We start from the raw sequence: 25,160 nt of genomic DNA, 5'->3' as shown, positions 1-25,160 counted from the left end.
GCTCCAATTAATCACATTCTGCAGTGATGAATAAGCAGATGAACTCATTTTTTATTTGTTAAGTTTGTAAAATTCTGTTGTAATAAACAGTTTATTTGTATTCAGTAGCAAAGAGTTTTTCTCTGCATTTGGAATTTACTGTCTATTTAAAAATTTTTTTATTTGAGTATAGTTGACACACCATGTTATGTTAGTTTCAGGTGTACAACAAAATGATTCAATGAGTTTATACATTATGCTATATTTACCACAAGTGTAGCTACCCCTGTCCTGATACATTGTTACTATAATATCATTATATTCCTTATGCTGTGCCTTTTATTCCCATGACTTTTTCATTCCATAACTGGAAGGATGCATCTCCCCCTCCCCTTCAACCATTTTATCCAACCCCCCTGGCATAGCTTTAGCAATCTTAATCTCTCTATCCCTTTTACTTAACACACACAATCATTTGCATGCTTGTGCACAACCCCCCCAAATAAACGCACGTTTCAAAAATATTTCAAGTCAAATAATCAAATATATCGAAGAGATGTAAAATGTAGAAATATAATAAATACAGGGTGTGGTTATTAAGTTGCAATGCGGAATGAAAACCTGGCTAAGGAAAACAGAGACCACTTCTCTGGAAATCTGATTATACAAAATACGTTATAATGTTTGTGGCATCAAAACAAAGACTAATTAAAGGACATGACACCAATTAGTCATGGACTGGTAAGAAAAATTACATGAATTTCTCTAGAGCTGTTTGGGTCAGGATCACATAGGGAGAGAACACAGACATGCTGATTCAGGGTTCAGAAGTTGTTCAGGAGGCACCCGGTGAAGGAAAGTTTCTAGGGAGGGGAGGGCAAGTAGATAAGAAATCTATGAAAAAGATGAGCAGGCTGAGGAGTGAGAGAGATGTATACAGAGGGTGAGATAGAAACTGCAGGAAATCACAGCACCATCACTGAGCTCATCCTCTTGGGACTGTCTGCTGAACCCCATATCCAGGTGCTGCTCTTTGTGCTGTTCTTGGTGATTTACCTTCTGACCTTCATGGGGACCCTGGTGATGCTGTTGGTGACCCCCATCTCCCTGCCCTCATGTACTTCTTCCTCAGTCACCTCTCTTTTCTGGATCTTTGCTATTCCTTAGTCACTGTTCCCAAAATGCCGGAAAATCTCATTTCAGAGGAAACCAATCTCAGTAGAGGCTGACTCAGGTGTTGTGTGTGTGTGTGTGTGTGTGTGTGTGTGTGTGTGTGTGTATGTGTTGGACTGCAGGGACTGAAGTCTTTCTGCTCTCAATGATCACCTATGACCACCACACTGCCTGCCATCTGCCACCAACTGCTCTATGACCAGCTGATGAGTAAACAGTTGTGTGGGGGTTCTGGTATGTCTCATGGAGACTAGAATTTGGGAAGTTCATGGCTTGGAATTTGGACTTCTGTGAGGCTTATGTTATACCTTACTTCAGCTGAGAGCTGCCTTCTCTATTTCCTCAGTGCTGGTCTGATATCTCCACCAAATCTGCAGTACTGGTGTGCTCTGCCATTGTTCATGCCCTTTTGACCATCCTCCTGATCCTCCTCTTACACCTGCATTATTAATATCATTCTGAGCATCAGCTCCACCTCAGGCAGAAGCAAGGCCTTCTCCACCTGCTCTTCCCACCTCAATGCAGTGACCTTCTCTTATGGCTCAAGTTTTCTTTACTAACTCATGCTAACCTCTGGTTCCCCACTGGAGGTGGTTTTCTCTCTGCAGTAAAGTGTGGTTACTCTGCTAGTGAATCCCTTTCTCTAAAGCCTAAAGAACAAGGAAGTTGGGGTCCCTCGGGGGCTCAGTTCGTTAAGCAACTGCCTTCGGCTCAGGTCATGATCCCAGGGTCCTGGGATCCAGCCCCGAGCTGGGCTCACTGCAGTGGGGAGTCTGCCTCTCCTTCTCCCTTCGGCCCTCCCAATTCTGCCCGTCTCCCCACTCTGCCCCTCCCCCCTCCTCATGCTCTCTCTGTTAAATAAATAAATAAAATCTTAAAAAAAAAGAAAGAACAAGGAAGTAAAAGCACCTGTGAAAAGAATGTTGCAACTCCGAGAGAAGAGAAGAGTCAGAGGATGATTGGGAAACAGGGCAGAATTGCATCAAGATGGCTGGATAATAAATATTAAGGAAATTTTTCTTTCCTAATGTCAGCCATAACAAAATATCTTGTACAAAGCCTCTTTTCTTTAGGATGCTCAAGAAAAGGCCAAGAGCTATTTGCCTACTTTGGCTCATATTTAATTTGTTCATGGACAGAACAATGGATCAGATAATTATTTCACACACACAAAAAAACTGGTTACAGACTTGTTCTTCCTTCATCTGTGGAATATCCCAGTAGATTTACTACTGATAAAAGTGCCTATGACCTGAATTCTTATTTAAATCCACAGTGGTTGGAGATTTAGGGGCAAGCTTTGCTAGAAATAAAAGAGCCAGTGCCTCTAATAGTGACATAAACGTGAAACTCAGGAGTTGGGAGTCTGTTTGGGGATGAGCATGGACAGGAGAGGGACTCATAGAATGACCAGGAGAGGGAGCATCTGATTAGGGCAAAGTCAGATACACTTTCCATACTCTGTACCTCTCCCAACACCTTCACTTGATGGCAACATGGAGAGAATCCACTCTTTCTGGGGTGTCCATCAGCCCTGGTGCGTCACTGGGGCACCATTGTTGGGATGCTGAGGAGGTGCCGAGGCCAGGTGGCAGGTCATCAACAAGGATGCTGGGCCTGCTGAAGGGATACTGCCTTGCTTCCCCCAGAACCAGATTAGCTGCTTCTTTCAATTTCCATTCACATTTCCCATTGGCTGAGCCTAACGCGAAGCCACCAGCCTGGGAATCTTGGAAATGGCTCTGCAGGCATCTAGCTAAAGTAATACATAGCCAAATACACAGGACAAGCGTGGGGCGGAGCGTCAACTGAGAACAAATTTGTGTAACAGATACAACTTGTAAACGTGACCCATCTCAAGCAAGAAACAAATTAGTATGGATAAAACCAGCAGTGAGAAGAGAGGATGGAAGGGAGAATGGAAATAATAAGAAGAACTTCGATATGGGTCAGAAGAATGAAGAAAAGGGAAAACAGTTAACTGGAAGACTCAGGTCTATACATGCACTGGCGCCCTCAGGTAGTGTGAGGGATTCACTGCGCCCGTGAACACAGTCGTTTAAGGGGAGGTAGGGATCCTCTTACTCTAAGCCCATACAAGATACGCTGTGGTAGGGGCCTGGAGCTTCTTCCCCAATATCTGAAATTCTCAGAAATTTCCAAGGAAGCTCAAGGAACAGTCTTGCCTTGGTGGAGTTTTCTTCCCTTTTGGTACCCCACCCATCTCATGGTATCTCTGTTTCCACCTCTGCACTCTCCTCTTCCAAATTCAAACTAGATCCTTTTTTCTAAAGGAGATTTGGCCTTAAAACAATTTTATGTGATAATCAACTGAGACATTAATTGAAAGCAGGCATTTATCTGATTTCAGAATTACGTATAAGATAGACCTGTTTCGGGGCGCCTGGGTGGCACAGCGGTTAAGCGTCTGCCTTCGGCTCAGGGCGTGATCCCGGCATTCTGGGATCGAGCCCCGCATCAGGCTCCTCCGCTAGGAGCCTGCTTCTTCCTCTCCCACTCCCCCTGCTTGTGTTCCCTCTCTCGCTGGCTGTCTATCTCTGTCAAATAAATAAATAAAATCTTTAAAAAAAAAAAAAAAAAGATAGACCTGTTTCAGGTCTTTCCACAGTCTTGCCATATTGCTTATCTGTTTTCCTATTTTTTCTACTCAAGGAATCTCATGCGTTTTTAGCCAATGTCTTTTTCCCCTTCAATGGCATTATTATCTTCAAAAGAGCAAAAGTTAACTTTTGCAACTGCAAAAATGGAAGCCAAAGGACAGTAGAACAATATCTTCAAAGTGCTAAAAGAAAATAATCATCATCCTAAAATTTTACACTCAATAAAATAGCTGTAATACATAAGGCAGATTTAAAGGTTTTTCAAACAAAAAATAACACTTGCCACGAGCAGAACTTGAGCAAAGGAAATTTTAAAAAGTGTTCTACAGGGGGCACCTGGGTGGCTCATTCAGTTAAGTGTCAGACTCTTGGTTTCTGCTCAGGTCATGATCTCAGGGCTGTGGGATCGAGCCCTGTGTCTGGCTCAGTGCAGAGTCTGCTTGAGATTCTTTGCCCCTCCCCCTTCCTCCCTCTGCTCATCCCCCCACTGGCGCATTCTCTCTCTCTAAAATAAACTGAATAAATAAAATCTTTAAAAAGTGTTCTCCAGGCAGAAAAACTAAAATCCCAGATGTAGTTTTCAAAATGCAGGAAGAAATGAACATAAAAGAAGTACACATGTGGGTAAATCTAAAAGAATATTGACAATAAAACAACAATGATTTCTTACAGGGCTTTATATATTTGTACATGAGTGTGATTAAAATTAGTGAAAAAATATCATTTACATTGGGAGATACTGAATTAGAAGTGGTCTAATATAGTTTAATTGACCAAATTAAAGTAAAATTATCAATTAATATTAGGTTTTGATAGGTCAACGAACTGTACTGTAATTTCTAGGGTGGCCACCAAAATTAGAGAAAAAGACTGTAAAACTTCTAAACAAATGGTGGGGAAAAAAATGGAATGATAAAAAGTCATCCACAAAAGGAAAGAAATAAAATGTTAAAGAATTTAATTGACAAAATAGAAAAAATTAGTAATGATATAGAAAATTGAAACATGATTGGCAAATTTGCCTAATGAACATAGTACCCTACTGCACTGTATTACACAGAAGCAGAATACTTTGTATGTTATTAAAAATGTTTTCATTTATTTTAATTCTAGTGTAGTTAACATACGATGTTATATTAGTTTCAGGAATATAATATAGTGATTCAACAATTCTATACATTACTCAGTGCTCATCATGATAAGTGTACCCTTAATCCCCATTCCCTATTTCACCCATCTCCCCACCCACCTCTCCTCTAGTAACCATCTATACTTTTTGTTCTCTATACTTAAAAGTATGATTCTTGGTTTGTCTCTTTTATTCCTTTGTTTGTTTCGTTTCTTAAATTCCGCATATGAGTGAATCATATGGTGTTTGTCTTTCTTTGACTGACTTATTTTGCTTAACATTATACTCTCTAGCTCCATGTTGTTGCAAATGGCAAGATGTCCTTTTTTATAGCTGAATGATTTTCCTTTGTGTATAGATAGCATCTCTTCTATCAATGGACACCTGGGCTGCTTCCATAATTTGGCTATTGTAAATAATGATGCAATAAACACTGGGTGTTTATCCTTTTGAATTAGTGTTCTTTTATTCTTTGGGTAAGTACCCAGTAGTGCAATTACTGGAGATGAATCACTCTTGATATCAGTGTTTCTCAGTGGTCAATCAATTACTTTCTTCAGGATTACTTTAGCATGCAGAATATAGGGCATATCCTAGAACTATTCAACTATTCAACTGGCACTTTGAAATATACATATTTTAATATTTATTTATTTATTTTAGAGAGAGAGAGAGAGGGAGAGTATGTGAGTGAGCCAGGGAGGGTCAGAGAGAGGGGGAGAGAATCCTCAGATCCTCAGGTACACTTGCCACATGGAGCCTGATGTGGGGCCCAATCCCAGGACTCTGAGATCATGACCTGAGCCGAAATCAAGAGTCAGATGCTTAACTGACTGAGCTACCCAGGCACCCCACTATATTTTTCTCATTAAATTAAAAACAAAAATATGTGATAGATATGTCAGAACATTTTTAAATTCTGTTGCATTTTATTATCATAAAAGATTTTTTATAATCAAAGATTGTTAAATCATATTATACAAATAACACTAATTCACTTTATTTATAAAAAATATTTAAGTAAATTATTTAACAAGAGCAACCATCTAAATAAAACTAGCAACACAGAAATGGTTATATTTATTTCCTTCTATATTGGTCTACAGAAAATCTTTTTTTTGTTTGTTTGTTTTTTAAAAGATTTTATTTATTTATTTGACAGAGAGAGACAGCAAGAGAGGGAACACAAGCAGGTGGAGTGGGAGAGGGAGAAGCAGGTGTCCCGCTGAGCAGGGAGCCCGATGTGGGGCTCGATCCCAGGACCCTGGGATCATGACCTGAGCCAAAGGCAGGCGCTTAACAACTGAGCCACCCAGGTGCCCCAGAAAATCTTTTTATAATGCATTCTTAGATGCATTTATTAACATACTATAGTTATACCTAAAATTATATCATGAACATTTTCTCATGACTTCTAATCTTAAAAACCCCATTTTCAATAATCCAGTTTCATCAAGTACACAAATCAAATTTGATGTAATAATCCTACTGTTACTAACATGTCTTCAACCTTTTACCAGGATACCAATTTCTTTTTTTTTTTTTTAAAGATTTTATTTATTTATCTGACAGAGATAAAGACAGCCAGCGAGAGAGGGAACACAAGCAGGGGGAGTGGGAGAGGAAGAAGCAGGCTCATAGCGGAGGAGCCTGACGTGGGGCTCGATCCCACAACGCTGGGATCACGCCCTGAGCCGAAGGCAGACTCTTTTTTTTTTTTTTTTTTAAGATTTTATTTATTTATTTGACAGAGACAGCGACAGCCAGCGAGAGAGGGAACACAAGCAGGGGGAGTGGGAGAGGAAGAAGCAGGCTCATAGCAGAGGAGACTGATGTGGGGCTCGATCCCATAACGCCGGGATCACGCCCTGAGCCGAAGGCAGACGCTCAACCGCTGTGCCACTCAGGCGCCCCCGAAGGCAGACTCTTAACCGCTGTGCCACCCAGGCGCCCCTAGGATACCAATTTCTTTATTTATGCTAATAATTGTTCCAAATTATATCTAGGGTAGACTCAATGAAGTGTACAATACTGCATTGAACAATTTCAGCATGAAGTTTTCCCTATTTATGATTATTTCAAGAACCTGAATCCTGGGCCAAAGGTTATGAACACCACTAAGATTCTTGATACTGTTCAATTTAAATGAGACAGTATTAAATCACTCTAATAGTAAATCAAATAGATTTGTGGGTTTCTGGTTTTCCCCCTGTTTTACTGAAGTATAAAGAACAAACTTGGATATATTTAAAGTATATAACATGATGATTTGATATATGTGTACACTGTGAAAATGATTACCAAAATTAAGTTAATTGACATATTTATCACCTCATGCAGTTATCATCTTGTGTGTCTGTGTATGTACAGGATGCTTAAAATATACTCTAAGCATTTTCATTCATACAATTCCATATTATTAACTATAGTCACCATGCTACACATTGGAGCCTCAGAACTTATTTGTCTTATAACTTAAAGTTTATACCCTTTGATATACAACTCCCATTTCCTCCTCCTCTGGTAACTATCATTCTATTCTCTGTTTCTATGAAAAAGGTTTTTGCTTTTATTGACAGACTCCACATACAAATGAGACCATACAGTATTTTTCTTTCTCTCTCTGACATGTTTTATCTAGCACAATGCCCTCCAGGCCCACCCATGTTGTTGCAAATGGAAGGATTTCCTTCTTTCTTGTGGTTGAATAATATTCCATTTTTCATATAGATCATGTCTTCTTTATCCATCAAGTGGCAGATGGATACTTTGTTTCCATATCTAGGCTATTGTGAATAATGTTGCAATGAGCACAGAAATGCAGATATCTCTTTGATATCCTGATTTCATTTCCTTTGGATAGGTAACTGGAAGTGGGGGTCCAGCATTTTTAATATTTTGAAGAAACTCCATACTGTTTTTGTAATGGCTGAACCCATTTACATTCCCACCAACAGTGTACAAGGGTTCCCTTTCCTCCACATCCTCACCAACACTTGTTATTTCTTGTCTTTTTGATAACAGCCATATTAACAGGTGTGGTGCTATGTCCTTGTGGATTAGATTTGCATTTCCCTGATAATTAGTGAGATTGAGCACACTTTGACCATACCTGTTGACCGTCTGTACATCTTTGGAAAAAGTCTACTCGGTTTCCTTGTCCAATTTTAATTGGATTGTTTGGGGCTCTTTTGTTGTTGAGTTGTATAAATTATTTATATATTTTGATATTAACCCCTTATCACATAGTTAGTTTGCAAATATTTTCTCTCATTCCCTAGGTTCCTTTTCGTTGACTGTTTCTTTTGCTGTGCAGAAGTACTTAGTTCGATGTAGCCCACTTACTAATTTTTGCTTTTGTTGCCTTTACTTTTGGTATCATATCTAAAAAAATGTTGCCAAGGCCGATGTCAAAGATTATTTTCCTGAATTTTTCTTCCGGGAGTTTTACAGTTTCAGTTCCTATGTTTAAGTCTGTAACCCATTTTGAATTAATTTTTGTGAGTGGTGTAAGATAGGGGTCTAATTTCATTTTCCTGCATGTAATTATCCACCAGAGCCCAGAAAACAGAAATCTGAACCTCTAAAGTCTCCCTGAAACAATTAGTTTTTACAAAACTGTTGGTTCCTGACTTGAGTAAATTCACAATGGGCACAAAGTTTTGATGGCTTATTAGTATGCTAATAAGAGTTTAGTCAGGAATCATAACTAAATATTTAGGACTACCATTTTATGTTATAATAAAATGTTAAACCACTGTATTAACACAATTGAGGCTGGATTATAGATAGTGTAATATTTTGCTTTAACAGCATGTCTTTTAAAATTCATTTATTAATAGCTCTGCAACTGGTATAAAATTAGAAAATTTAACTTTAATTTAGAAACATAAAGATGTTCGACCTTGGCCACAGCAACTTCTTCCAAGACACATCTCTAAAGGCAACGGAAACAAAAGCAAAAATGAACTATTGGGACTTCATCATGATACAAAGCTTCTCACAGCCAAGAAAACAGTCAATAAAATTAAAAGGCAACCTATGGAATGGGAGAAGATATTTTCAAAAGACATAACAGATAAAGGGCTGATATTCAAGATCTATAAAGAACTTCTCAAACTCAGCACCCAAAAAACAAATAGTCCAGTCAGGAAATGGGCAGAAGACATGAACAGACATTTCTCCAAAGAAGACATACAAATGGCAAACAGACACATGAAAAATGCTCCACATCACTTGCCATCAGGGAAATATAAATAAAAACCACAATGAGATACCACCTTACACCAGTTAGAATGGCCAAAATTAACAAGACAGGGAATAACAAATATTGGGGAGGATGTGGAGAAAGGGGAACCCTCTTACCCTTTTGATGGGAATGCAAACTGGTGCAGCTACTCTGGAAAAGAGCATGGATGTTCCTCAAGAAGTTAAAAATAGAGCTACCCTATGATCCAGCAATTGCACTACTAGGTATTTACCCCATAGATACAGATGTAGTGAAAAGAAGGGGCACCTGCACCCCCATGTTCATAGCAGCAATGCCCACAATAGCCAAACTGTGGAAGATGTCCTTCAACAGATGAGTGGATAAGGAAGATGTGGTTCATATATACAATGGAATATTACTCAGCCATCAGAGAAGATGAATACCCCCCATTTGTATTGACACAGATGGAACTGGAGGGGATTATGCTAAGTGAAATAAGTCAAGCAGAGAAAGACAATTATCATATGGGTTTAATGATATGTGGAACACAAGGAATAGTGCGGAGGACCACAGAGGAAGGGAGGGAAAACTGAATGGGAAGAAATCAGAGAGGGAGACAAATCATGAAAGACTCTGGACTCCAGGAACCAAACTGAGGGTTATAGAAAGGAGGGAGCTGGGGGGATGGGGTAACTGGGTGATGAGCATTAAGGAGGGCACGTGACCTGATGAGCACTGGGCATTATATGCAACTAATGAATCATTAAACACTACATCAAAAACTAATGGTGTACTACATGTTGGCCAATTAAACTTAATTGTAAAAAAAGAAACATAAAGGTGTATTTTTCTGTGAAAGAAAATTTGTTTTGCCATATCCTGTGGTACCAGGATATTGTCTTGGACATCTGCTTATCAAAGAGAATTTTAAATTACCAGAATGAGCTACAGTAATAATGACAATGATATGGAAGTGTCCCTGCCTATAGAAATTTTGACCGTCTAATGAAGGCTGTATCTATGACAGAGCAGTAGTGCAGAAATATGTTATGTATTGAAATAGCAGGATGAAAAGGCAAATTGATGTAGACAGATGACACATCTGAACCAGCATGCTTGAAGATGAGCGGTCAAATGGGCAGTTTGAATAGCTGAAAAATGGTATGATTCGTGTGGGAAAAATAATAATTTAGTGATTTGAAACTGAAATAATTTAGAGATAAGACCTAGAGGGAGGTAGAGGTAGATTATATGTGATTTTATATGTCATGTTAAATAAAGTAACTTGGAATTTTCTTCTCCAAGAACTAGCATAAGTCTTCAAGCTTTAAAGAAAACAGGCATATTTTTATATGTAACATTGTATCATATGCATAGAAGATGGATTTGAAGGGAGCAGAGCCACCAGCAAGGAAATGGAGTAGAAGGAAGTCTGTATTTTAATTCTGAAATAATGAGTGTCTGAATTAGGGCTGTGATAAAAGGGATAGACAAACACTAAGAAGTTCAGTTCTAACCATTTCTGGATGTTTATGGTAAATGAGAGAGAGGAGTCAGAGTTATAACTAAGTTTTAAACTTGAAGGAACTTATTAGTGCCACCAAATGTAACAATGTTTGTATCCAGCAAAGTGGTGAACTTGAAATCCCAAAATACTGCTGCTACATAATTCTAAATCTGGTCAATCAAATGTGAAACTGAAAAAAAAAGATCTTAAATGAATTGATTAGGAAAGCAAAAGAAATAACCTGAGGCCATATTCTGAAAGTAAAAGGATCAGTCCAGGGGGATAAGTAAGCACTAAAGCATCTGATATCCTGGGGCATCTATGGATCTGGATGGTCTAGAGCAGATGTTGGCAAACTATGGACATAGGCCAAATATAGCTCACTGCCTGTTTTTGTAAATGAAGTTTCATGGGAACACAGCCATGCTCATTCATTTGCTTATCGTCTGTGATTCCTTTTGTGGAAAAATGGCAGAGCTGAATAGTAGCAACAGGGGCTGTATGGCTCTCAAAATCGAAAATATGTGCTGTCTAGCCCTTTACATAGAGAGTTTGCCAATCTCTGGTCTACAGATGCACTGCCTAATATGGTAGACACTAGCCTCATGTGTTCATTTAAGCAAGGAAACAGTCAAAAGAACTAAGAGGCAGCCCACGGAATGGGAGAAGATATTTGCAAATGACACTACAGATAAAAGACTGGTATAGAAGATCTACAAAGAACTTCTCAAAATCAATACAAAAAAAATGAGAAACAAATAATCAAATCAAAAGATGGGCAGAAGATATGAACAGACACTTTTCCAATGAAGATATACAAATGGCTAACAGACACATGAAAAAATATTCAAAATCATTAGCCATCAGGGAAATTCAAATCAAAATCACATTGAGATACCACCTTACACCAGTTAGAATGGCAAAAATTGACAAGGCAGGAAACAACAAATGTTGGAGAGGATGTGGAGAAAGGGGATCTCTCTTACACTGTTAGTGGGAATGCAAGTTGGCACAGCCACTTTGGATAACAGTGTGGAGGTCCCTCAAAAAGTTAAAAATAGAGCTACCCTATGATCCAGTAATTGCACTACAAAGATACAGACGTAGTGAAGAGAAGGGCCATATACATCCCAATGTTCATAGCAGCATGGTCCACAATAGCAAAATTGTGGAAGGAGCCGAGATGCCCTTCAACAGATGACTGGATTAAGAAGATGTGGTCCATATATACAATGGAATATTACTCAGCCATCAGAAAGAACGATTACCCAACATTTGCAGCAACATGGACGGGACTGGAGGAGATTATGCTAAGTGAAATAATTCAAGCAGAGAAAGACAATTATCATATGGTTTCACTCATTTATGGAACATAAGAAATAGCAGGGAGATCGGTAGGAGAAGGAAGGGAAGAATGAAGGGGGGGTAAACAGAAGGAGAATGAACCATAAGAGACTGTGGACTCTGGGAAACAAACTGTGGGCTTCAGAGGGGAGGGGAGTGGTGGATTGGGATAGGCCTGTGATGGGTATTAAGGAGGGCACATATTGCATGGAGCACTGGGTGCTATATGCAAATAATGAATCATGGAACATTACATCAAAAACTAAGGATGTACTGTATGGTAACTAACATAACATAATAAAAAATTATTATAAAAAATAATTAAAATTAAATAAAATGAAGATTTCAATTCCTCATTCACAGATATATTTCAAGTGCTCAATATGTGCATATAACTGGGGCTGACTGTACTGGACAAGGCCCTTAAAGAACATTTCCATCATTACAGAAAGTTCTATTGGATGACATTGGTCTAAAACTTAGATGGTCAAGTAGCACTGGGCACAGAACCTTGGGTCCATGGAGGGAGAGAGATGGTGGCCTTCTCCTTTCCTTTCTTGATGTCCCTTCTCTCACCCACGTACCCAGTGCCCTCAAAAATCTCCCTTCCACCACTTCCTTGAATGTTCAGAAGCTGAACAAATCATCTAAGAACAATTCAACAAGAGGAAATTTTCTTCAAGAAGAAAAATTTTTTTCTTAATTGTCAATTACTTTAGTGACATATTTATTTCCTGAGCATACATACAATCTTGGTTACATGCACAGACCTGTGACATAGGTGGATCTCTGTATTCCAAGGAATATGTTGGAGCTTTTCAAAGTCCGCTATGGACATCTCATTCCCCAGCTTTTCCTTTAAAGCTTTTAGATTAACCTATTGATTAACCTATTGTTTTTCCCAACTCTTATCTATTTCCTTAGACAGTTGTGATGTTTACTAATTGCCTCTTCCCTGGAGAAAATACTGTTCATGCTTGGTGACAGTCTTGTGAGTGATGTCTTCCAGGGAATCACCAGACAGGTAAAATAATGACTGTTCTCTGGCAATGGGGGTAGGTTCCTTGAAGGAACTCCAACCCCATTCCTCCCTCTCCAGAAGTTACTAGTCTGTTGATTTTTACCATGATTGAGGGATGTTGGTTTTCACATCTATTGAGGAGCAGGGGAGGGTGGGATGGGAGTGGGGCAAATAAGGCACCACAAAGATCTTTGCTCTTAAAAAGATTCAGCCACTTTTCTTCACCAAATGCTTCAAGAATTGCTGCAAGCCTTTGGTTAATTTCCAGAGTTTTGAAAAAGTTGCTTCTGACCATTTTTGCCTGTCCTCTTTGTCTTTAGGGAGGAGAAAATTTTAGGAGGATCTTACTCCACCATTATTGCAGACTTCCCTCCTCAAATATATTTTGCATATTGCCTTTGAATTCCTGGACCTTGGTAAGTTTGCTAAGTAGTTCTAACTGTTTTTAAGTTTCTTTGGATTTTCTACATACTCAATAATGTTAACCTGCTGATTAAAAATGGTTTTACCTTTTTTTCACTTTTATGCTCTTTGATTTTTTTCTTGCCCTATTGAACTAAATATAAATGCTAGTGCAATGTTGAATGGAACTGGAATAGTATAATTCTAGTCTTGTTCTTAGGGGACAAGATTTCAATGTTTCACAATATTACACAATAATATAGCTAATTATATTAGCTGTAAGTTTACTACAAATACCCTCCATGAAATAGCAGGAGTTGCTTTCAATGGTTTGTTTCCTGAGAGTTTTTCTTTTCTTTAAAGATTTTATTTATTTATTTGACAGAGATAGAGACAGCCAGCGAGAGAGGGAACACAAGCAGGGGGAGTGGGAGAAGAAGAAGCAGGCTCATAGCAGAGGAGCCTGATGTGGGGCTCGATCCCATAACGCTGGGATCACGCCCTGAGCCGAAGGCAGATGCTTAACCGCTGTGCCACCCAGGTGCCCCTGTTTTATTTTCTAAATCAGAAATCAGTGATGGCCAACAGAAACATGAAAAGATGCTTAACATCATTCATCATCAGGGAAATATGAATCAAAACTACAGTGAGATGGGGCACCTGGGTGGCTCCGTTGGTTAAGCATCTGCCTTCAGCTCATGTCATAGTCTCAAGGTACTAGGATCGAACCCTGCATCAGGCTCCCTGCTCAGCGGGGAGCCTGCTTCTCCCTCTTCCCCCTTCTCATGATCTCTCTCTTTCTCTCTCGTTCTCCCTCTCTCTTAAATAAATGAATATAATCTTTAAAAAAATCTAAAAAAAAAAAACTACAGTGAGATATTACCTCACACCTGTTGAATGGCTAAAATCAACACCACAGGAGATAATAGGTGTTGGCAGGGATGCAGAGATAGGGGAACCCTCTTACACTGCTGGGAATGCAAACTGGTGCCGCTACTCTGGAAAACAGTATGTAGGTTCCTCAAAACTTTAAAAATAGAGCTACCCTATGATCCAGCAATTGTGCTACTAGGTATTTACCCAAAGAATACAAAAATACTAATTCGAAGGGATACATGCACCCTGGATGTTTATAGCAGCATTATCTACAATAGCCAAATTATGGAAAGAGCCCAAACGTCCACTGACTGATGAATGGATAAAGAAGATGTGGTGTGTGTGTGTGTATATATATATATATATATATATATACACACACCCACAATGGAATATTATTCAGCCATAAAAGGAATGCAATCTTGCCATTTGCAATGACATGGATAAAGCTAGAGTGTATAATGCTAAGTGAAATAAGTCAGAGAAAGACAAAGACCATATAATTTCACTCAGATGTGGAATTTAAGAAACAAAATAAATGAGCATAAGGAAAAAAGCAAGAAAGACAAACCAAGAAACAGACTCTTAACTATAGAGAACAAGCTGATGGTTACCAGAAGGGAGGTGGTGGGCTATGGGTGAAATAGGTGCTGGGGATTAAGGAGGGCACTTGTGATGAGCACCAGGTGTTGTATGGATGTGCTGAATCACTAAATTGTACAACTGAAACTAATATTACACTGTATGTGAACTAATTGGAATTTAAATAAAACTTAAAAAAATAAAGCACACAATTCAGTGCTGTTTAGTGCATTCATAATGCTGTGTAACCACTACCTCTCTCTAGAGCCAAAACATTTTCATCAGCTCAAAAACAAAAACCCTGTACACATTAAGCAACAACTCTCCATTCTTCCCTCCTTTACAATCTCAGGCAACTACCAATCTGCTTTCTGTCTCTGGATGTACTGAATCTGCTATAATATCGGAGTAAAATAGTGAGTGAATTCTTCCAAACTGTTGAAATTTACTGCTGAATTATCTACATCATCATTTCTGTTCTACACTCCAAGGTAGGCCTTGTCAGAAAGTACATTTGGTCTCTAAACTCCTAACCTGAGAAAAGTCTTGGTTGGGGTCCAAATCTGAAAACTTCCATCTTAGGCCAAAGTGTACAGAATCCCTTCCTGAGGCAAGCAGCTGCCTATGCTAGCAGTTTTTGACACATCACAGCTGAGTACCAAAACCAGGGCTCTGATTGGTGATCACTTCCTATGGATGAAGAGAAGCAAACCACAAAAACACATATATTATAATTCTATTTTTAAAGTTCAGAACCAGGCAAAACTAAATTATACAAAGAAAAAAAAGAAGATGATTAACAAATTCAGAGTAGTAGTCAGTTTTGGGGAGTGAAGAAGAGGTGGTAAAATGAATATTTTCTTAAGCTGAGTAGTGGGTATGTATGTATTCATTTCATAAGTATTCTTTAACTGGAATGTACATGTTTTGTACATTTTTTGGTAAGTGAGACATTTTTCATAAAGATAAAGTGATTAAAGTAATAGAATAGATTGCAAAGGTTTTAAGTAAAAAAGCAAAGAACATGCTGAAACTAGGGTAAAACTGAAAAACTTAGCGTGAACTGTCACATTGCAAGCCTCCCTCTCTGGCATATTTGCTGCTTTTTTGGTTACCTGTCTTATAGGAAGAGACTTCAGGCTTGTTTAGGAAATGGTGTTCCTGAGAAATTAATATTGAGAATTTTCCCATGAATTCAACCTTTCAGCAAAAAGCTCTCAGGTATATACTAGGACTGTTACCAGTTATTTATGACTCTTGGGAAGGCAAATGCAGGATATGCCAATATCCTTGAATTTCTGCAGGCCAGAAGAGCACAAAAACCCTTGAGGGAATTGTCAGAAGAGCTTCTCTAAGGCCTAAAGAGGATCCTTTCACTGATCAGGCAGTACAGTAAGCAGTAGAGTAACCCTGTAGGCATCAAGTTCAAGAGCATTGCCCCTCCAAAGGGGCAACTGCTGAGCTTCTAAGATTTGAAGGGATGATTTCATGCAGCTATGATTTCATGTCTTTTACTTATTCTAAAGGGAATTTAACTGAGTCTGTTGGTATCTTTCTCTCAATCACTGTCATTCTGTGACACCTGTGCACTGACTACAACCAGCCTTCATCCCAGGTGCAGTACCTCTCACTTCCCTTCACCATAGGAAGCTTGACATTGGAGGGTTTGCTGGTGCTTCACCTTAGGTCACAGAATCCAAAGAAGTCCTTGAATATCCTGTTGTTTGTGGAGGGGATAATACATTTAGAGTTTTCTGGAGTATCAACTGAGAAGAGGCCATTACTGTGAGTTATCAATGGCCAGATGCGGATGAAAGCCTTTATAATTGACAACTGGAACAAAGTGAGTTTGCAAACGAAGCTTGAGAAAAGTGCAAGCTAATTTTTTTTTGAGAGAGAGAGAAAGAGAGAGCACACATGTGATGGGGAGAGGGAGAGGGAGGCAAGGGAGAGAGAGAATCTTAAGCAGGCTCCATGCCAAGCATGGAGCCCAATGCGGGATTTGATCTCATGACCCTGAGATCATGACCTGAGCTGAAATCAGGAGTCGGACACTCAACTGACTGAGTCACCCAGGCGCCCCAAAAGTGCAAGCTAATATTACGTGAATTAAGTGAATAGTTTGTACTTCGTTTTGCCGCTTTTTACTTAAGTACAGTGAATTAGATAATAGTAAAATACAGATTAAACAAACCAGAAGCAATGTGAGAATGGGTTTATGTTTTATAGGTGAAAGTGAATTATGTGGGAGTGATGCAGTGCCTTAAAGCCAGCAAACCACTCGCTCCCAAACAGTGACCAGTTGTTTCACAGCTGAAAGATGAGAGGCAAGGATGGTTTGGGATTCATTTGTGATGAGATCAAAACCAGATTACTTGTCTAGAGCTCATAGCCTGTACTCTATAAGAAAAAGAACAGAGGTAAGATTAGCTAATTGTAGAAAATACAAGTCGGAGTGAAGACTATGTGAGAAATGAGGTTTCTAGAGACCCAGAGCCTCCTTGCAGCCTCTCACACTGGAGATCTGACCACCACCCCACACATACGGAAAAGTTCTTGGAAATTTTATGAGTTTGAGCTCTGCCTCAATATGTTTATTATTTCCCTGCAGAACTTTCGGCTTTCCATGCCTGTCTTCTATGGCCACGCACTTGGAATTCTTTAACTTTTCTTGCCATTTGCCCTTATCTATGACTTTTCTCTCTTATAGATCCAGGGCCCTACATTCTTCTCAAATGTGTATTCCCAAAAGTCAATAAAAAATAATGATAGATGAGTGAAATTAATGATTTTACTAAATGAAGGCCTAAGGTTAATGTTCTGGAATGAGAAAAATGAACCAATATGTTCATAACAAAACTTTCTAGACTAAGGTGTTTATTTCACAATTTGTTGCCTTGAAAAGGAACTGAAGTATCCTTCCTATTTTTTTAATAATATATTTTTTAAAAATATTTTTTTATTATATTATGTTAGTCACCATACAGTACATCCCTGGTTTTTGATGTAACGTTCGATGATTCATTAGTTGTGTATAACACCCAGGGCACCATGCAATCAATACGTGCCCTCCTTACTACGCATCACCAGAGTATCCCATTCCCTCACCCCCTCCCCTCTGAAGCCCTCAGTTTGTTTCCCAGAGTGCACAGTCTCTCATAGTTTATTTCCCCTTCTGTTTACCCCCCTTTCTTCTTCTACCAATCTTCCTACTTCTTATGTTCCATAAATGAGTGAAACCGTATGATAATTGTCTTTCTCTGCTTGACTTATTTCGCTTAGCATTATCTCCTCCAGTCCCGTCCATGTTGCAGCAAATGTTGAGAAATCATTCTTTCTGATGGCTGAGTAATATTCCATTGTATATATGGACCACATCTTCTTAATCCAGTCATCTGTTGAAGGGCATCTCGGCTCCTTCCACGATTTAGCTATTGTGGACAATGCTGCTATGAACATTGGGGTGCATATGGCCCTTCTCTTCACTACGTCTGTATCTTTGGGGTAAATACCCAGTAGTGCAATGGCTGGATCATATAATTACTCTCTGTTATTTTCTAATGGACTCTTAATTTAGGTTGAGGCATCTGACATTGTAAGTACACCTTACTATTGTAAACTCACTGAATGTCCTTTTGTATGCAGATTTATTCCAGTTCTCCACCATCTTCTGTTTTCATTTCAGCACCTGATATGTTACAAATACTTTTCCAAAGTTCTCATCAGAGCTGCCTTCACCTCCTTGTTCTTCAGGCTGTAGATGAGAGGATTCAGCATGGGAGTGACTACAGTATACTGCACAGAAAAGATTAACTCGAGAGGGGATCCTGAATTTGGCATGAGATTGCGGAACAAATCTGAACCATAGTAAAGGGTCACTGCGGTGAGGTGGGAGGAGCAGGTGGAGAAGGCCTTGCTTCTTCCTGAGGTGGAGCTTATGCTCAGGATGGTGGCGATAATACGGACATAGGATAAGAAGATCAAAAGGAAGGTTCCCAGCCCATGCAGAAGAGTGGAGCAGAGCAAGGCAATGAGGTTTCTGGAGATATCAGAACAGGACAGTGAGAGGAGAGAGGGCATTTCACAGCTGTAGTGGGGGATGATTTGGGCCTTGCAGAAGACCATCTTCATAGCTAGGAAGATGTTGATGAATGCATCTAGAAAGCCCAGCCCCCATGATCCCCACACAAGCTGCACATACAGTTGTTTACTCATGATCTGTCCATAGAGCAGAGGGTGGCAGATGGCAGCATAGCGGTCATAGGCCATTACAGAAAGCAGACAGGCTTCAGTTCCTGCAGCAACAAACACAAAGAAGACTTGAGTGAGGCAGCCCTCTACTGATATTGTTTTCTTTTGAGACAGAAGGTTCTCTAGCATCTTGGGCACAGTGACTGAAGAGAAGCAGATATCAACGAAAGAGAGGTGACTCAGGAAGAAGTACATGGGGGTGTGGAGGTGGAAATCAGCCCTTATCACCAGCAGCAGCATCAGGTTCCCCATGATGGTCAGCAGGTAAATCCCCAGGAAGAGCACAAAGAGTGCAGCCTGGATGTGGGGGTCGGCAGAGAGCCCAAGGAGGATAAACTCTGTGATGGTGATGTAGTTCCTGAAGTCCATTTACAAAGGCCTTTCCCTAGAAATAGTACAAAAAGCGTAGGAGCCAAAGGTCTATTATCCCCCAAGGAATTTTCTGATTGCATTGGTTCTCTTTTCATACCACTATCATTCAGTAAACAATTTTGCTTTCTATTGTGACCTGGGTTTTGTGTCAACAACTTAAAACAAAAAGATGATTAAAATATGGTCCCTATTCCCTTGCCCATTGAAGAACATGGATATGAAGACAGAATGCATACCTGTAATTAATGCAATGGCAGCTCAATTGTGATTTAATGAGGGTCAATAATGATAGCACATTGAGCATATTTGACAAAACTTTTAAGAAAGTGTATGACTGCTCTCGGAAATGTGTTTCTGACACATATTTAGCTTGCATAAAAATGCACGCAAAGGCTCAGGACTGAGAAAAATGAGTGCAGTCCACGGGTAGTTAAAACATGGATAGTTCTGAAAGCTGATGCCTAGGGAATAAGAGTGCATCACAGAACAGTGGCTAAACATGTGGGCTTCTGTATTAACCTAAGTTCAAATCCTCAAATCCTAATTAGCTATGACTTCGCACAAGATACGTAAAGCTCTTTACCTCAATATCCTTGCATATTAAAGGCAGATAGTAACAGTACCACAGAGGGTTTTTAGGATTAAATATGAAATTATAGATAAAGCTCTTCAAATCACCTACTTCTAACTATTAATACTATTTCTACCACTTTTCCTCCTCCTTCTTCTTCCTATTATTTGAGATTTTAAGTCTAGGCTTAGACTTAAGCCTAGACAGTGAAGCACTTCCAAAAACCAAAGCTGTTGCTGCTGCTGTCATTGATATTACTTCACACGCCTTTATCAAGAGATGTATAAGAAGTCACTTTGAAACCATTACCAGTAGCTTTCCTCCTCTGCTCATCACCTCTGCTGGATAGGCTGGTGATGGGTAGTAAGCAGGGCACGTATTGCATGGTGCATTGGGTGTTATACGCAAGTAATGAATCATCAAACTTTACATCAGAAACCAGGGATGTACTGTATGGTGACTAACATAATATAATAAAAAAATCATTAAAAAAAGAAGTTTAGAATTATTTTGGTGTTGAGTCTGTCTCCACTTTGCAATTAGAGAGGAGGGTGTGTAATTGCTGCTAATAGGCATAGCTGCAGGACTGCAGAAATGATGATAAGGGGAAGAGAAAGTGGTTGGGACTCAGTGTAGACCTTTCGTCCCACCTGAAAAGCATTACCAAGATGATGTGTATCTCAGAACAGGCTGGAATCTCTAGAAAAGTAAGCAAGAGGGGGCACCTGGTTAAGCGTCTGCCTTCAGCTCAGGTCATGATCCTGGAGTCCTGGGAATGAGCCTTACGGCCGGCTCCCTGCTCAGGGGGGAGCCTGCTTCTCCCTCTGTCCTTCACCTCGCTCTCGTGCTCTCTCTCTCACTCTCTCTCTCTAAAATAAATAAATAAAATCTTTAAAGAAAGAAAAAAGAAGAGTAAGCAAGAGGAAAGCTTGAAAGGGTTTCATGCCAGGGAATACTTGAATGGGTATCCTGGCTAGAGCAGCAGCCAGGAGAGAGGACTCTGCCCAGTACCACGCATTCTGGATCTCTCTCCCAGGCTGTATAGGAAAAAAACTTGGGGAATTCATCCTGTAGAACTAGCTTCTGGTAGAAACACCCACTGCTGTTATTCCCTGCCCACAGGAGGAAGGCTCCTCCCACCAACTTTTCTCTGCTCATACTCAGGGGCCTGTTTAAAACAGGAGTAGAATATCCAATCCTTTATATTCCTCTGTCATACAGACAGATTAACTTTATGACTTTCATCCTGAGACACTGTCCTAGTCTTCATACTCCAAATATCTCCTTCATGGCCAGCTGTGCTCATGTCCCTCTGTTTCTCAAAGTCTTTATGTCTGGGTTACAACAATGCTCTATTTGCTTGAACACTGAGTATTTACCAATGACTTCCAGCTTTGGCCTTATACTCTATAGTCTGACCTTGGGTCATCCATAGGACTTATTAGGATGGACCAGCCAGTTCCTTATCCTGACCGTTCCCAGTAAGTCCAGAGCTCAGCCAAGGGAAAGTTCTGATTCCTTACTTGTTAACTCCTTAGCCACAAACCCAGCCTCAAAATCCTTCCCACACCCCAAATGCACATTACCTGTATATCCTGTTCAATAAGCCAATCTGCTTTCCAATTTGGCGGCAGGACTTTTATTTAGACTCATTTAGTGAGAAGGAAGATGACCTGGAGAAAGTAGCTTCTATGTCTGGTGCCAGGATAAAATTTATAAAATCTTATTGATGATGAAACACTTTACTGAATTATACACTAATAAATTGATATTGTGACAGGAAAGTTCTTTCTTTCAGAGTCTCACATACTCTTAGTTTTTCTTTTTTCTAACATTATGTCTCAGTTACACAAAGCATTATTCAGGTTTAATGAGTTCACAGAGCAGTCATGTTTAGGCAGCTGGTTGGTTTGATTCTTTGCCCTTGGCAGGCCAGGGCATGGTGAGGGCAACAGCTTTTATAGTCTTAAACTGAAGTTACACTTAGTAGTAAAAATGTTATTTCAACATTGATTTTTATAAGGATGAGTGGGATCTCTTAGGTCTGGCCTTCGGAACATCTGGGTGATGCAATGACCCTTAATCATTAATTCCAAACTCTTCTGAGTCTAGTGGGAGTTGAAAGTAGAAAGAGTGGCCAAAGGGGTATTTGCCTGGCTTCCCAAGCAGGAAAAGAGTAGTTTTCAAATGACACTCTAAGGTCTATGTCTTCTCTTTGGGACTTCTCAGGCAAAATCAAGTCCGGTCAAATTTGGTGTGTAAAAGTGATTTATTAATCAAAAAAATAAAAAGACTGAAAAACTTAACAAGCACAGTTCTTTGCCTAAACTGTCTATCCAAATCCATTTGCTTTATGTATGTACTTAGAGTCCTATTCTGTGCCCTGTGACACTTTGAATACTCCCATTTGGAAGTATTTGTGTAAAAGTTTATTATAGTATTAAATGCAAGTAGACTGTATTATAGTCTTAAGTACAAATAGTCTTAAGAACAAATAGACGGTTAAACAAATCAAAATTTCCATTTATTTACAATAAACTATTAGGCTTTCACTCAAACTAGACTGTTCCGGCATCATATTTTCCCCCACTGTTACTTATCAAGTAAATAAGCAAAGGAAACACAATTCAAGGGTGTTTGGAATAATCAAGAGCACTTTTTAAAAAGAATGTTTGCTTTCTTTGTTAATCTGTATGTATTTTAAAGTATTTTGTTTTGGGGCGCCTGGGTGGCTCAGACATTAAGCATCTGCCTTCGGCTCAGGTGATGATCCTAGGAATCTGGGATTGAGCCCTGCATCGGGCTCCCTGCTCAGCGGGTAGGCTTCTTATCCCTCTCACTCTCCCCCTGCTTGTGTTCCCTCTCTCACTGTCTCTGACAAATAAATAATATGTTTAAAAAAGTATTTTGTTTTTAGTTATTATGATTATAACATTTATTCACACATATATTCAAGAAATTATACATATATGAATGAGCATATTTAAGGGTTCCATAGAAAGATTATAGCAAGAAACAACAGGACTTGGGAAGGTTTATTTGAGTTTGTCCTCTGGCCCAATACATGAACTCACTTTCTTCAGCATCTTCAGTTCCTTTTGCCTATATCCAAGGACCACTCAGTTGAAGTTCATTATTCTCCTGCCACATAGCTGAAGTCTATTACTATTTTTACTCAACCACCCAGAACCTTCACTTAAGAGTAAAGTATGGCTTTCGCTGCCTTTCCCTAAACTCAATTACTAATCATAATTGAGGACACACATATTTTACTAATAAGAAGATCAAAGTAAGTATTTGGGGAGTACTGAGAATAATGAATCAACACTTTCATGACCACATTTTTCTGAATTGAGATAGTTATTTAACCCATTGTTTCCCTCTATTTATACTAAAGTAACAACCTTCTAATACCTCTATGTTCATTTCTTATGCACTGCTTACTTATCTCATAACATCTGACATAATATAGACCTAGAAAGTTTTTATTAAAGTCAACTCACACAATGTGTGGATAGTATCATATTATCCTGATTTTCTATTATCCTCTAGCTTCTCTTTTTTCACCTGGAATGTGGCAAATATGTTCCCAGTATCCTCATAGCTGCCTTCACCTCCTTGTTCTTGAGGCTGTAGATGAGAGGATTCAGCATGGGGGTGATCACGCTATACTGCACAGAGAAAATCAACTCTAGGGGGGATCCTGAGGTTGGCATGAGATAGCGGAGTAACCCTGAGCCATAAAAGAAGCTCACTGCTGTAAGGTGCGAGGAGCAGGTGGAGAAGGCCTTGCTTCTGCCTGAGGTGGAGCTGATACTCAGGATGGTAGAGACAATGCAGGCATAGGATGAGATGATTGGGAAGAAGGTCCCAAACCCATGAAGAAGGGTGGAGCAGAACAGTACTATGAGGTTGGTGGAGATATCAGAGCAAGACAGAGGAAAGAGAGAGGGCACCTCACAGCTGTAGTGGCTGATGATATGGCTCTCACAGAAGTCCAAGTTAGTAGCTAGGATGATGTTGATAAGTGCATTCAAAAAACCCAAGCCCCATGAGCCCGACACAAGTTGTACACAGAGCTGTTTCCTCATCATCTGTCCATAGAGCAGAGGGTTGCAGACGGCAGCATAGCGGTCATAGGCCATCACCGAGAGCAGAAAGCCCTCAGTCCCTGCAGTGATAAACACAAAGAAGCCTTGAGCCAGGCAGCCCCTTACTGAGATGGTTTTTATTTCCGATAGGAGGTCTCTCAGCATCCTGGGCACAGTAACTGAAGATAAACAAAGGTCCAGGAAAGAGAGGTGACTGAGGAAAAAGTACATGGGTGTGTGGAGGTGAGAGTCAGCCCTGATCACCAGCAGCAGCATGAGGTTCCCCAAGATGGTCAATAGGTAAATGTTCAGGAACAGCACAAAGAGCAGAGTCTGGACCTGGGGGTTGGTAGACAGCCCGAGGAGGAGGAATTCAGTGATGGTGCTGTGGTTCCCCAAGGCCATTTATGAAGGCTGTTTCCTAAAAATTACATGAAAAACCATGGCAGTGAAGTTTCTTCTATCCTCCAATCAGATTTCACATGGCATTGATTCTCTTTTATTATCACTATTAATCAGCAAATATATTTTTAGCTTTTACGCAAGGCCACTAGTTTTATGTATGTAAAGACAGGCGATTAGAAACCATGGTGATGGTGCAATGGCGGTTCTAAAGATGAATTTTGAGATGGGTATTAAGGAGGGCACGTATTGCATGGTGCACTGGGTGTTGTACGCAAGTAATGAATCATGGAACTTTACATCAAAAACTAGGGATGTACTGTATGGTGACTAACATAATATAATAAAAAATATTATAAAAAAATAAAGATGAATTTTGGAAGATTCAGTAATGAGTTAATATTGATGTATTTGAACCAAGATTTTAAGAAAATGTAAGCTTCCTCTAAAAAGACATGTCAATTTAAAGAAAAGTGTGCTTAAAGGTCAAGAATTAGGAAACTGAATAGTTCTTTATAGCTGTACCCTAGAGTATGAATGAAAATCATAGGTAGTCACAGGTAAGCATCAGCCCAGGTTCATCCCAGCTCCACGGCTAATTGTGAGACCTTGTACAAGTGACTTAACTG

At 39.6% G+C, this 25,160-nt stretch overlaps 2 protein-coding genes across 2 annotated transcripts; both read right to left on the bottom strand.

The window, feature by feature from the left end:
• Positions 1–18,540: 18,540 nt before the first annotated feature.
• Positions 18,541–19,464, bottom strand: LOC113257375 (olfactory receptor 8S1-like). The gene has a single exon (XM_026501571.1). It carries the CDS (start codon positions 19,462–19,464, stop codon positions 18,541–18,543), a length of 924 nt encoding a protein of 307 aa, XP_026357356.1.
• Positions 19,465–23,601: 4,137 nt separating this feature from the next.
• Positions 23,602–24,534, bottom strand: LOC113257476 (olfactory receptor 8S1-like). Its single transcript, XM_026501627.1, has one exon. The coding sequence runs from the start codon at positions 24,532–24,534 to the stop codon at positions 23,602–23,604; it is 933 nt and encodes a 310-aa protein (XP_026357412.1).
• Between the last annotated feature and the right edge of the window lie 626 nt (positions 24,535–25,160).

Source organism: Ursus arctos, unplaced genomic scaffold, assembly GCF_023065955.2.
Source record: "Ursus arctos isolate Adak ecotype North America unplaced genomic scaffold, UrsArc2.0 scaffold_26, whole genome shotgun sequence".
Classification (NCBI taxonomy): domain Eukaryota; kingdom Metazoa; phylum Chordata; class Mammalia; order Carnivora; family Ursidae; genus Ursus; species Ursus arctos.
This window is presented reverse-complemented; position numbering and strand designations above follow the sequence as displayed.

What these genes read in the sequence shown, in the direction of transcription:
- LOC113257375 (XM_026501571.1), bottom strand. Translation starts at nt 19,464, where the DNA reads ATGGACTTCAGGAACTACATCACCATCACAGAGTTTATCCTCCTTGGG.
- LOC113257476 (XM_026501627.1), bottom strand. Translation starts at nt 24,534, where the DNA reads ATGGCCTTGGGGAACCACAGCACCATCACTGAATTCCTCCTCCTCGGG.